Genomic DNA, 15,940 nt, shown 5'->3' with positions numbered 1-15,940 from the left:
CACATACAAACATTCTAACATCGAGTAAAATGAGCTTATACATAATATATTAAAATAGGTTTTAAACGACGGTGTTATAAATATATTTGAAGGAGGTTCGGGTGGTGACAAATTGAGACAAAGTTTCCGTTTTATAATGGTATTATTGAAGTATAAAAATTAAAATGTCGTTTGGATAAAATATGAAAACTTAAATAAAATCATTGTAATTATTGTTTTAAGAGTGTTTTTATAGGGTACTATACGCGTATCTTTTTAATATACATTTGTCAAACTTTATCTAGGTGTATGCGGCTATATATAATGGTTCAATTCCTAACTCACTCTATATTATAAGATCCAAATAAAATAATTTGATGCTATACAATCTTTTCGTCGCCCGGTTTTGAATTACTGTAGTACCCTCACAGTCTCGTCTTTAATAACACTAAATTTTGTTTTTTTACCAACGCCATTTTTACGTCACACATAATAATATCATATATCATACTGTATTATTGTCTGTAAAATTATGTTTCATACTAGGTATATAATATAATATAATACTAACGTGATAATTATTGTGCTTGTTCCAGGTAAAAATATGGTTTCAAAACCGGAGAAGTAAATACAAAAAAATGATGAAAGCTGCGCAACAACAAGTGTCGACCCCGTCCAATAACAGCAGCAACAACGGCGGCCCTGGCCACATGTTGGGGGGCCCCGGTGGGGCCAACACGCCTAGCATACCGAACAGTCCTCCGCCGTCTGGCGGCCTTCTGGGCGGTGAGTGTCGTTGTTTCGTTATTATAATCACTATTATTATAATTTAATACTACTACTATTACAATTACTATTATTATTACTATTGAACAATAATTATCATTATATGTATTATATACGTTATATTGTTAAAATTATTGTTATTCGACAAATCGCGGTACAGAAGGAAAAATAATACACCAGACGAAATTCACCCAAAACCGGGAGTACCTACTTGCAATTTTTTTGTTTCGTAACTCTCCATTGCGTTGTGTGCCATCGGAGTCTATATACGCAGTTTACGCACGACATATTATATATTATTATAGGCATTAATTTAACTAGAGATAGAGAGGGCGTTAAAAGTTAAGTAGGTACCTATTTATAAAAAGACATTTTTACCCATTATTCAAATCACGCAAACACAGTATCAATAATCGGTCGTAAAACTTGTATATAATCGACTGTGTTATACACTTATACCTATTGTAAAACCGATAATTTTATTTTCGATTCTATAATGTACCTAAACCAGTAACTTTTAATGTTTACAATCATTTAAATATTAATATACTAGATATAGGTATTTGTTATCGTTAGTTTGGAATGATCCGGTTGTCATTGATCATTTCCGATTCGTTGAAAAATACATGATTTGTACATTGTACGTACAACCAGTGGCGTACCCAGGGTGGTCAAGTCTAGACCCCTCCCCATTGAAATTTTAACGTTAAAAGATGTTTTAATACCATAAGAATTTAGTAGAAACTTACACACTTAAAATGTTGCTTTCAAATTCATCACCGTTATATAATAACATTTTTTCATCATAACATTCGTATGAGGGGCGCCGTTACCGAGTGTAGACTTTTTGGTTTTTCACACTTTCCGAATTCATTGACGCCATCTCTTGTGTACGGGATTTATAAATAATTTCGCGTACACGCGAACTCAATAATATTATTTATACGACTACAGGACGCTGACGATGATTTAACATACAGAACTATATATTATGCTAATATTATTATAATTGTTGCTGCGTATATTATATTCACATGCTAATAATGGTGGTTTGGCGTGATAGAAGCAGCGACGGGGGCGTCCACCGGAAAGTTATTCCCTTGTACGCGGGAAAATGTAAGCTCGGGAACCGCAGCCGAAGGGCGACGACTATATAGTGACAACGACGTGCGACGTGCCCCGGTCGCGTATAAATTGCTATAAATTGTGTTTGTGTTTCACTCGGGCCAAGCAACCGCATTTTTTTTGACCATAAATAAAAAAAAAAAGCATTTCGGGTCTGTGTGATTTCGTTCTAGTTATTGTTTTTAAATCCGTTATTCTAATGTTTTTCTTACTTGAATAATATTTATTCGTATTACTATGGGTATCAAAAAAATAAAAACGATATTCCGCGGTCAAAGTTCATCTCTTTTTATGGTGAATTATTATGTATAACTATCAATGGTTTCCTGTCAATATAGCTGCAGTAGCCTGTCCGGTTCTTTCCCGCGCCAATCTGTTTTTCTGTATAATTTTGTAATCACGCAAAAAAACCAACAACGTTGCTGAAGTAGGATCCCTGTTGTGCCTATAGGTATATATATATATATATATATATATATATATATATAATTGTACTTTGAATGAGAATATTCAATATACCTAATATTTTCCTCGACGCTTCATTAGAGTTGCCTATACAAAACTCCTTAAAAAACGGGTTTGTAGCTTCCTCTGAGTAATACATTATAGTACTATACATTATAATGTATCGTTATACTATATTAAATTATTAACATAAACCGTTTTGAATATTTTCTCGGTTTGGAAATCCGTACCAAAACAGCAACAATATTATTATTATTCTACACTTATCCGAGATAATATGCATACGAGGCCTATAATACGACGCTGCGGTGCCCAGCACACACGAGCGGCGAAGAATTACTTCGCTGTATATTATATTATACACCGCCCGACGTGTACGCGCGCGCACACACACACACACACGCACGCACACACACACACACACACACACACACACACTATATAATATATATATATATAGAGATATATACGAAAACAATAGCTGGAACAGGATGGGTCTGTCAAGTGACCGTGGGAGATTGCAACTGTTTCGGTTCACTGACTATACGTCGTTCTACCGACTGAATGTGTTGTGTGTGTGTGTGTACGACGGTGGACGTCTACCGTTCTACCTACATATAATAATATATATATATATAATATGTGTGTGATTCCCCCGACAACGCTTCGTTACTATATTATGATATGTACATTTTTTTTTTCTTCCAAGTCCTCCGTTTCATTCATTCCATCATCATCGTGTGGTATATATTATTATACATACATATTATTATATTTCCTGCGTTACGCGCGTGTACGTGTTTCCACCTCGCCCGAAAATCTCGCACACGACACAATAAATATAATATGTTACATATTATTATTATGATTATTGTTGTTATTATTATTACTACGCTGTGTGCTTGCCGTACATGCGTAACGACGTCTGCATAACGGAGTCGACGATGACGATACGACCGGTAAAACGAAAATTGTCAATAATACGGCGTTTACGGTAACGTCTAACATTATAAGGAGGATTTCGCATTAGATTGAAAAAAACAGAAGTACTGGACATGGTATTGATAGACTTTCAATAAATCTATCCAACTATTTTATTTTTATTTTTAGCGTTTGAACAAAAAAAAATTTCGTTCTCTCTGTACTTTCTTAAAGATTTGCCAACTGTAATGAAAATGGTATCGTATAGGGGTTGGGGCGGTGGTCCAGCAACCTGTTTGCACAATCCGTGAATACACCACTTTTAGTTGTATCTACATTTTCCTTTAGTAATTATAAGAAAATTATTTGATTATCTACTTAGATATTATAATCTATAATATAAAACACATAACTATAAAATAATATTATAAGTGTATTTACGTGTTTTAAAAATGTTGAGCTTCTATAATATATACTTATATCAATCGCATCGTTCCGATCGACGATCTTATATACGACAAATCTCGGGGTAGAGCGTGTATTATAGGTAAAGTATATAATAGTATATGTACGCGTATAAAACTTATCGATTACTTCCGGTTCAAAACGTATTCTCACTGGTTTCCATTCGCCATTTTTCCACATCTCGTGACCGCCGCGTCATTAAATACGTCATACGATAATAACAATAATAATATGTAATAGGTAACTCTGATAATAATAATATGTGTGCGGTGCGTGTCTCGTGTACACACGACAGTTACACGCGAGTAACGTTTACATCAGACTACTTGTGTATAAGTAATGTTATAGTAGGTTATTTAATGATATACATTTGGCGAATAGGAAATTCTCGTTATCATCACGCATCGAATTGCACTTGGGTTGAAAACATCAATACAACCTTTCTGCATTTGCGAAACTGTAATTTATAACATTATAATATTATATATTATCGTTTGTTGTACAGTAAGTACTTCTTAACAAGGGGGGGGAGGGATGGCAACTATATAAATAAAACATCGATATGGCGTGATGTTTAAATGCGTGAATTTTTTATTCGCTCGTTGAATGTTAAGCAATTCATCATCCCTCCGTCCTAAACTTCGACTTGAGACAAAGAATTGTGCTGTATTATATAATGACACGTATTATATTGTGCACTATAATAATAGTAATTGTGATGGTAAATTACAGGAAGCTCATTGCGTAATAATATTATTATCATATAAATATTGTGTTTGGCACGCGCTTGACCGCTCGTTTTTTTCTTTTCTTTACCTCGCAGGTAACGGTTCGTCGTCCGGCAGTCAGCCGAGCCCGACCGGAGGATACATCGGCGGCGGTGGCGGTGGCGGCGGCAGCGGCGGTGGCGGTCACGGTGGCCCCGGCGGCATGGGCCAGCACGTCGGCAACAGTCCGACGCCCAGCTCGACGCCGGTGTCGTGCGACATGTCGCCAGTGCCGCCGGTACACCACTCGTCGTCCGGCGTTTCCGGTTCGCCACCGGGCGTCGCGTGGGACATGAAGCCGCCGAACCTGCAGGCATTGGCCGGCAATCCTCATCACCACTCGCATCATCCGACCGCCGGGTACATGCCGCAGTACAGCTGGTACCAGGCCGACGGTCCGAACCAGGGCCTTCTATCGTGAGTACAAATACCGTATATACCTAGATTATGTACAATGTGTTATTTAGTACCCAAATCGGTTAAAATATATAAATCATTTATTATACCTGTAATGTCGGTTTTTTTGTGCATAATAATATAATATAACTAATTTTCGTTACAATACTATTACACTAAAGAAAAACATGACAATAACTTACTTTCAATAAATTCTATGTTTTCTTTTATGATTAATAAATCAATCATTATTTTTTTTTTGCTTAAAAACGATGTCCCATTATTTGTTGTATACAATCATAATAAAATTACTTTACGTAATAAATAATGTATTAATTTATCAACATTGCATTTTTTTTTAAACTTCCCACGTACACGTCACATTATGAACTTCATATAGTTTCTTCGTGTGAACTGTATATTTTCAATATAAATATAAATAATATTAATTTCATAGTGTGAGATTGTACTACAATTTACAATCACTAAATTGTCTTTCATTTCTATTTAGTAATTATTGAGCCGCCAGCGAACCTTTTCACGGCGTAATAATGTACTTTTCCCTTCAAATACCGCAAAACTGCATAACAATAAAACGGTACATTGATTTTCCGCCAAATTGAACTCGTAATTAGCAATCATTCAAGCGGTTGGTCGGTGGCGCAGTCTCTTGGTCCTTACAATCGTAAACAGTATACCTACCTACCTATATTAAATGCTCCCGAACCGTGAAAAACAACGTCTGGTAAAATGGGTTGAAACTATGTCATCGAACATTTGCGTGATATACGTAGTTATTAAAATAATAAAAGGACAATATTATTATATTCGTCGTCAACTACAATATTATGTAGACGGTCCGACGCCAAAATCATAATTTATTAGATTCAAGTAATATGGTGTGATCACTTCTTTGTTTTTTATGATAATATAGTAGGTGTTATGTATGATGATCGATTGAGATTTTTCTTCCATGGTTAAAAATACGAATTTTTTGAGTTCAAATGTAGTTTGTGTTTTTTAAAAATATTGTTCAATTGATTTAATATTTGGGTCGGCAAATTCTGAAGAAAATTAACTAGGTACAGACATATTATTCTGTACCCGCGTTTCTGTTCACGCATTCTTCGATTGTATACATTAAAATTTCAGCAGCAGTTTAATGTTCCTAGAAAAGTACTTTAAAATCTATACAACTTTTCTTATGCATATGTATATTTTTATAGCCACTTTAATTTTTACTGTGTTTTATACTTATATCTTTGCGTTATTTATTCGGAAATAATTTTTTTTATGTCAGTTTTTTTTATATGTATGCATATTTTAACTTTTTAATGCATATATAATATATATTATATAGGATGCTTAAAAAAAATTTTAGTGCATGATATGAATCCGGGCTTTATATCTAGACCAATAATAATATAATCTGACTAACGACGTTATACCTGCACGACTGGCGTTTACGATGAATCCGATTTATCGATCTCTGTTGTAGCCCTCTCTGCAGTATATATATGCATATACGATATACCTATATTCTATATCTGTAGGTGCATATAAAAATATTATGGTCTCACCTTTTGGCTTCTTCTCCGTCGGCCGTCTCGTTCGCGGGACAGATCACGTCTACACAAGTCTGTTACGTATATACATATATATGTGTTTTATAATGAAATCCGTCATGGTTACTCTTCAGTACGCGTGGTATACATAATAACATGATACATATTATATGCATGTATACAATAAATATACCATAACCGCGGTCACGCCGCTACTGCTGCCGGTCGCCACTCCGGCGGCGGACGTCCCGCGGTTTCTATAACTAAGCAGAAACAATTCGATTAAAACAAATTTTAAGAAGATAAAATAAAAAAAAGAGGGATGGCAAGTGTTGGGTGTCGATTGTGTGTGCGCGCGCGCGGACGAGCGAGTGATTGATGACGACCGTCCTCGAAAAGGTTTCTTTTTCGCCGCAATTTATTTTATATAATATAATATAATAATATTGTTGTACACACCTTACCCATATTATGTGTAACGCGACGCATATTGGATACGTATATACAGTGTGCGCGATGTGATATACAGCTGTTTCGTATTGTACTGCGGCGACGGCTGGGCCTTTTTAGTGCGGTGAGCGCCGCCCGTCCGCCAACGCCGCCACCGATTAATTCGATTAATTAAATAACTGGGTAGAGGCACATTAACCTTTAGTGTTGTATACCTACCGGCTAAACCTACGTACCCACCTCTACCCTTTACCCCTGCCATCCACGACGCCACGATGTACACAGAGTTTTTTATTTCTCATTTCGGAAAAACCTCGGCATGGTGTACTCCTATATACGTTGATAATTCGATCGTTTGTGTTTGGTGAGTCTATAAGTGCAATTATGGAGTTGTGGTGGAGGTAAGGTTGACTTGATTTCCAAATTGCACCCTCAAATTCTAAAATTAGAAATTAGTTTTTGTATTTTTAATTTTTAAATGCTAATTACATTAATATGGTAATTTTTTTTTCTTTAAGAAAATATTATCATTGATCGATTTCATAGTACTTAATGAGATGTCTACCAAAAAATTGTTTGTTTGTAAAATATCACGCGTATAGGTACACATTGTTTACTCCTCGATGATTACTCCAGTATGAGTGAAGGGTGTTGGAAATATCAGAATCTTTCAGGGCTTGCAAACGTTAAGATAACGTTATATTTGACAACAAAACGATTGAAATTTGTAAACGTAATTATTACAGAAAACGATAATCAAAAATAATTAAATACCACAAAACAAAACATAACGATTAACAAAATATATTATACATCATTAAACAAAACACAACGCAAAATGTAATTTATAGAATTTCATTGAACGAAAAATAATTCAAAACGAAATAATTTAAAATCCATTAATTTAAAAGTTATATTGGTTTCGTAGAAATATTTATTTCATTCATTCGGACATTAGAATTGATTGTATTATATTCCGTATCCAGGCCATTACCTGCCCGCATTAGTTATTATTAATACATTTAATAGGAATTAACACTATTCTAAATAAGGCAAAAACTGCATAACGTTTTAATTCTGAATAACGATAAACGCAAAACTTGTATAACGTTTTAATTCTGAATAACGATAAACCCAAAAATTGTGTAACGTTTTGACTGTAAATAACATAGTACGGATTTTTATTTTTAAATGCAAGTTTGGAAATCTTTACTTTGTCGTTCAATTTCCTGTACCTGATAGGTTCAATATTATTAATTATATCATGTACATCGTACATAATATTATTTTTATAACAAATGGTCCAAACACCCTAGGTGCAGTCTCTCTACTAGTGTTATGTAAATTAAAAGTTTTAGCTATTTAGAATATGTAAAACGTTAAAAAAAATCACTCGGATTGACCGCGCCAATAGTAGTATAATGTACGTAAATGTATAATATAATTTATTATATTATATCATTGAGAATTGTATTAATAGTAGTGTGTATTATACTATAATTGTAAATTACATATTTAAATGACATTCCACGGGTGCGTGTACACGTCGTATTGTTTTTCTTTTAAATTATATACGAATATATTATAATACATATTATATTATTATCATACATGGTTACCTGCTTACTTACCCATGTGTATGTGTGTGTGTGTTATTTCAAATGTTTTTTCCTTTATAATAATTATATATCGTTTACACGTTCTGCGAATAGTGCTTAAATGTCTTGTTGCTCGCATTTTATGCGTTATATCTATGTATACTATTATTATTGTTATTATTATTGCCTGCAGCCGATGGCTATACGTACGCGCGTAGTACCTATACAATATAATGGTCCGATAAACAAGAAAAATAGGTTCTTGGTTTTTCCCCCGGAGAAAATAACGGGTAAAACAGCGGTAATTGGAGGAAAATTAGGAGAGAAATCGATCCGTAGAAATACGGCGTGCAGAATACATACACTGCACAGATATTTACGGCGAATCAGCTGTATTTACAGCGTTTGAAACATGCTAAAGTCGTCATCCGCATTAAACAATATTTTTTTTATACGGTTACAATAAAACTTAAAATAATAATGATAGTCGCAGAACGAAAAAATTCGTGGAAATATCTCGCGAGAGGGAAGCTTGTGCGATTAAAAAAAAAAAAAAATCATAATTTATGCAAAACCCGTAGCCCTGGGCCCGAATCTGATTATGTCAAGACTACCGAAGTGAAAGTACTTATATGTATATATTATATTATATACACATGTCGTTGAACGTTTTTCGTTTTAGGGTATAATATAGGTACGATCATTGCACGTTGTTCAAGGACCGCGGGCGCGACCTTTGATTTTCTTAATGTGTTCGCAGCCACAATATTGCATTTTTTTTTCACTTTCTAATATGATCAAATATTATATTTTATTCGAAAAAAGTAAAAATAAGTATTATTATGTTTCAACGCAGCTCGTAGATAAAGCTATATAATAGTGCGTTTAAGTTATTACATTGATACAACGCTTTTCACAAAAATAATCACTATGCAAATGAGTAGTAATGTGGACGTCTCGTTGAAATATATACGCCTCAACATCGTATTATAATATTTACTCGTTTAGTGGCGACTGCTGTGTGGGTGAGATATACAATATTATCGTATACCTATACTATAGTGAGGAGGGCCACGACACACATACCGTTATTATAGTGTCGCGTTCGATTTAAATCATAGACACGCGAGAAATGGAATTATTACATAACATTGTTCCGATACAGGATATCCCAAATATTACATGATATCCCAAATATTACATGATACATATACCTAATCCATGTAGGTTCGTTTTGGCAAAAAGTAATTTTCAAGAAAAGTTCCTTGCATCAAATCAATTTCACCCTGCATAATAAAAGTTCTTAAGCCGAAACGAATATGTGTATAATATAATATACGCAAAATATACCGGTAATGTAAAAACCGTCTGATTTTCCTGCTGGTATTGCGCACCCTGTATACACAATAATACATAATAATATACAAAATGATAAATATTTACGATAATTGTGTGGCTTAAGTTATGTTTTGGTTTCGTTCGGGTGCGTATGATAATAACTATGTTCTTTAAATTCGGCAGCTCGCCCATTCGTGTAAATCTCGTAGCTGTAGGCCGAGACGTGTATATCTATTATATAATCACACCTACGATGCCTAAAAGTGTTCAGGGGCCACCAGCTTTGAATATTTTAGAATTTAAATCTCTAAATACACGTCATGAATGTACAGAGTACGCCGCACTCGTTTTTTCTCCATCATGTGACGACACAAATGTCTCAAAGATTTCCAAGTAGGTTTTTATTTTGAGATCAAAATATTATAACGAGTTAAATGAATCGTCACTGCTGCGTGCGTTTTCTATTTTTTATGTAATTCCAGCTATAGAGGTATACACGTGTAATGTGTATATTATTTAATTTATAAGTATTTTTTGCACCCCGCCTTTTTGTTTACATAGTAATTTCTACAGGTGTGCGTTGCAAATGTCAAAAATGAATTTCCATCGATAATATTGAGATATGTGTAGATAACATTCGAAAAGTTCATTTTTTCTTCAACTTTAGTACGATAAATGTTGTTCGTTTATGGTTTTTCAGTTATAAAAAAAATAACCTATATATTCTGTCGGGTTTCGATAATTTTCAACAAAATAGTTGCGTGATTAATAATATAGTTCCTATACTATTTTTTTATTCTTCAAACGAACTTGATCAAACTAAAAAATCAGTTTCCCAGGCTTGGAAAAACGAATTTTATTATAGACCGAAACAATAATATTATATAATATACAGGCACCATTTATCATCAAAAGTCTTAATCCCAGGGCTCCAAACGCAAGTCGAGAACACAAAACGCCGTCGATTTCCGAACAAGCGCCTAATGTCATAATTATTATTTATTATTATCATCATCATTATCATTATTATATTATATTGAAGAGAAAACGACGTGATATAGTACGGCACATATATATATATATATACCTATGTATACAATATTATTTTATAGTGTATATTATTATTATTATCATCTATTATTATATTATACTCTTTCGTATTTAAAACATTTATACATTTTTAATGCTGGTAGACAGATGTTTGACAGTTTTTTCGCAATATGGGTACAGTGACCTTCTCCGCGCACTATACCTACACAGAAGAGACGGTACTGAATACAATACGACTTTTTTTTTCTTTTTTTTATCCATTTTGTTTCAGCATAGTTATTTTTCTGTATACATATACACACTCACTCACATACACGGTTTGTATACATCAGTCGGCGGCGGCGGCGTGCCTATATAGGTGGTACGTACGCATACCTATCTCTCGAAATCGGTCGGTCAAACATACAACTAGTGCGCATTATAATATACAATACAGTACATTGTACAGAAATTAGTGTAGACAATTATATTGCATTATATTTGTATATTGTGACCACCGCGGAACGGGAAATCACTCGTTTCGATATAAAGATACGTATGGGTTACGTGCGTACAGCATATATATTATTATTTTATAATAATATGGAACACTCGTTCCACTCGCTTGCTGTATGCCGCAGATATTATAATATATACCTAATATAAATATTTATATACTATAATTTAAAATTCAGGACTGTGTGCGATATATTTATAAAATATAATCCTGCGGGTATATTCTCGGAAATAACGATCATGGTAATCGTAAAAGTTCATTTCGTTGTATTTATTCGTAGTTTGACAACTTTTGCCAATTCGTATTCTTGAAAATTTCTGAATTATATACCTATCGACTTAGATGTGTATTATATAAAGAAAAACGCGTGAAACTCTGCAATTATATACATCACAATCGACAACGACCTCGATCGTTCTTCACGCTGTTCATCATAATAATATATACAAAAGCTCGTGATCGCACTCCGCGAAGAAATACAGCGCAAGTTGGTATGATTACCCAAATAGTTATATATCGAATAGCTTTTTAATTATTGAATTGTGTTCTGCGATCGACTATTGACTTCCACATGACGTATGCATAAACAACACAGGTCACACGGATTAAATTATTATTCACCAGACTTCGGGAAACTGTTTAACACGACTTTCTTTTCTCGTCTCTATCAGAGTCTGCTGCAGTCTGCAGCACCTGCAGCGAGCGCAGCAGATCGTAGACTTAGAACTTACTCCCGAACATCGCGTTTTCTATCATACGCGAGGCTATAAACAACTGAGGTGCGTACATAGCGGGTTTTGGAACCATCGCCACACACATATATATATATACACCTAAGACCGAGTTCCAGCCTACCCGTGTAAGTACAGTATCGTGTGCGTGTATAACTACAACCGTAGATCGTTACGTAGACGACGAAACAAAAAAAAAACGAAAACCGTATGCCGTGCGGTCGTTTCCGGCCTCGGCGAAACGTACAATAATATACATAATATCATATATATATTTATAATATACATGTATTTTACGATTTTTATTACTATTATTTTACTTTGTTTTCCGTTGAAAAACGATCGTATACAATAACGTTCAACAGCCAATGGCTGGGCGTTAAAAAGCAGCGAGAAATCAATTTATCATCAGCTCTGCGTGGTTTCCCACGGACGACGACGTTTTAAAGTACAGCGATGTTATATAAATATTACCCCTACACACACACACACACACATGCACAAACTGTCCCGCACCAATGTATAATATAATCTACCGATATTATAATGTCATATGTAAAGAATCTCGCAACAAAACATGAAAATTAAAAATTGCAATTGTTTAGTTTCGGATAAAAAAAAAATAATAAAAAAATACTGCGAATCATAAACTCAACATTAAAATTGCATTCCGAAAATTTCGTCGGCGAAAAATGTGTCGACGGGAACGGACGCGAGACACCCTGTATTATATTATATACCTACCTATATTCGGGTCAGTAGCGCGTTCGTTTACCGCTCGTAACCCGCGTGTATAATAATGAATATAATAATATAATAAAATATAATATCGTCGAGAAAACGTAAAATAATAATTACACACGCACACACAAAGGTCACGGTGAGTTGGTCACGCCGCCGCCGCCGCCGCCGCCACCGTCGTAGACATTGACTAATGCCGAGACACTTGTTCGACCCTGACGATAGGAGCCGCGACGACGACTACGACGACGACGACGACGACGACGACGGCGACGGCGACCGGACGTTGTATGTTATATGGGTAGAAGTACCCACGCACCTACCAATCTACCTGCCACGGAGGGGAATTGTATACCGACAAAAGTCCGTGGCCGCACAGCGCTAAAAAACAAGTAAAATAGTGAAAAAAAGTCCTCTTCACAGGGTCTTGCACACGCGGCTCACTGCACCGTCGCCGCCGTCTCGTCCGTTATTCCCGCCGCGTGTCCGTGGGCGCGTATTACAATATTATAATAATAATTAATAATTAATAATATTGCATATTTATACGTATTATATATATATATATATATAGGTATAGAGGTACTCGTATTGTATGATAACGCGTTGTATGCTGCTAGCGTGTATTTTTTCCACGGTCATACTGTATATATGATATTATTATTATAATTATTGCTAAATTTACAGTTTAGTATGCATATAATATAAAAATGTATACATCACACGTATGCATGTTATAAATGTACACACACGGAACGCGGTTAATCGACTTGTATATATATATAGTGTGTACAGTATAAACGTTATAACTTATACCACTCTGGTTTTAAATACCTACACGCATATTATACCGCGGATATATTATTATTATATGCATATTTATATAATCGGAGCTGTGAATTTAATGCACTGAAAAAAAAATTTTAATTTGTGCATTCTGCACTATATGCGTTATGCACTCGAAATGCACAAAATATGCTAAATTGTTTTTTTTAATTAAAATAAGAGAATGTTTATATGTTCAATATTAAAAATAATATATTTTTAACAAACCTTTGTCGATAATACGTGTTTTTCTTCTTTACAAAATGATCCATTATTAACTTTTATTATGTATAATTTCATATAGTAAAAAGTATATTGTTTCGATTTAAACTTTTAAATCACACGCAGTGTGTAATATTACCCTCGGTTTTTTCCTTAGGAAATTAAAGTCTAATAAATATACTGTCAGATGTTTACTGATAAAAAAAAGAAATTGGGACTAATCACGATCATTGGATTGTCCAAAGTAAATCATAAATATAAACATTGAAAAGTATACCTAAAATACTTATTTTCAGAGCTTGACAAAATAGGACGTATAATAAAAATCCCCTGCACTCAAGCCAAAGTTAGAGGGGAAGGGGCAGCAGAATATTTCGAAAAAATTGTCTGTAAATAATACACCGTATTAAAAAAAAAATGTATATTATGTTATTATTTAATATTTTGCTGTGGCCTTTGTAGTCAAGGCCTTGTATGTAAAATAAAAAATAATATTTTGTTGTAACTTCGTAAAGAAAATATTGTTATAATAATTTTACAGATATTGTAATATTAACCAATGTATAAGACATGAAAAAACAACTAAAAGTTGTAGGTACTGATGTATTGTTTTATTTTTTTTTTTAATGTTTTTTTACTACTAGATGGTCTTAATATAATATACAAATAATATATATTATTGATAGAATATTATAATACTACCAGTTGAAAAAATGCCTAGGGATTTTAAAGAATCCATGCCTCCTCTATTTTAATCGTGGATAAAATACGTTAGTCGTTAGTGTATAGAATCACCGAACTGGATGATCCCGTATAACGAAGTAAATATAATATTATGTACAGGTTACACCTATATGAGTAAAATGTAACATGGCGCGTCTACCGATTTTCGTTTATTGATCGAGTAGAAATTACGTCGTACACCTATACTGTTTGTTCGTGTACAACACCGTGGGAGCATATAGGTATACGAGGTTATATATAAGAACCTAAATTGTTGACGATTTCGTCGGGATACAACTATAATTCCGATCATTCGTATTCCATCACTATATACTATTATTTTATGCAAAACTATGTAGGTATATATTGTATTTTGTTTAAAACTTTTCCGTCTGAAAATCATATACCATAATATATTATATAGGTATATACTGTGTATAAACGGTGGTCGTTATCCGTTTACTTTATTAAAACCATATGGTTTTCTAATATTAGATCGACCAATACACAATCGCGTTCGACTGCCCCAACGAGGTTAGGTGTGTGTTTGGGGAAGTATACAGGGGGCGAACGCGCTGGGCGGGGGTTGCGTCTTTGGCCGAGCACGTGTCGTCATCCGCGGCGAAAGGTAGATAATAAAATGCCCACCTGCGTGGCTACGCATATAAATCGCGAACGCTTTCCACACAAGGACAACGAAAAACCTGCAATCACGCGGCATTGAAGAATATAATATACATTATACACGCAAAATATTACACCGTAAGTCGTTACGAAATACCTACCTATGTATATTGTATAAATTATTATTTTGCGCGGGGAAAAACTACGATCGCGCAACGCCGCGTGGCAATCATAACGAGTTTCCCAGCGAATATAATAATAATAATAATAATAATATTAATATTAATGGTTAATACCCTCCTCTGTCGTGTACATATGATAAAATATGTATGATATCATACCTATATTGACCTACGCGTTTACGGTATAGTTTCGGTGCGTCGAAATAACGAGTGCATGCACTGCACAATATATGTATAAACGCTGATAGGTGTTATATATTATAATATAACCGCTGAAGGAATAAATTAGGTACGCGTTATAATATAATATTGATATATATTTATTAGGTATATAACAATATACGAATATGATAATATATGTGAACAGTTGAGCTGTTAATGATATACCTTTAGTTTACATGTTACAACTCGTTTACACGCGTACGATTATAATTGCGATTTGAATTATATGCGACTATAGGTGTAATATAGACACTTGTACATGTAAGCAC

At 34.2% G+C, this 15,940-nt stretch overlaps 1 protein-coding gene across 1 annotated transcript in view; it reads left to right on the top strand.

The window, feature by feature from the left end:
• LOC132933947 (homeotic protein distal-less-like) overlaps positions 1 to 15,940 on the top strand; it is a 115,386-nt gene that overhangs the window by 85,957 nt on the left and 13,489 nt on the right. The window contains exons 3-4 of the mRNA XM_061000255.1: positions 576 to 765; positions 4,565 to 4,925. Of these exons, the coding sequence (XP_060856238.1) occupies positions 576 to 765; positions 4,565 to 4,925 (551 nt within the window). The remainder of the gene's footprint in view (positions 1 to 575; positions 766 to 4,564; positions 4,926 to 15,940) is intronic.

The sequence above is a fragment of the Metopolophium dirhodum genome, chromosome 1 (assembly GCF_019925205.1).
Source record: "Metopolophium dirhodum isolate CAU chromosome 1, ASM1992520v1, whole genome shotgun sequence".
NCBI lineage: Eukaryota > Metazoa > Arthropoda > Insecta > Hemiptera > Aphididae > Metopolophium > Metopolophium dirhodum.
This window is presented reverse-complemented; position numbering and strand designations above follow the sequence as displayed.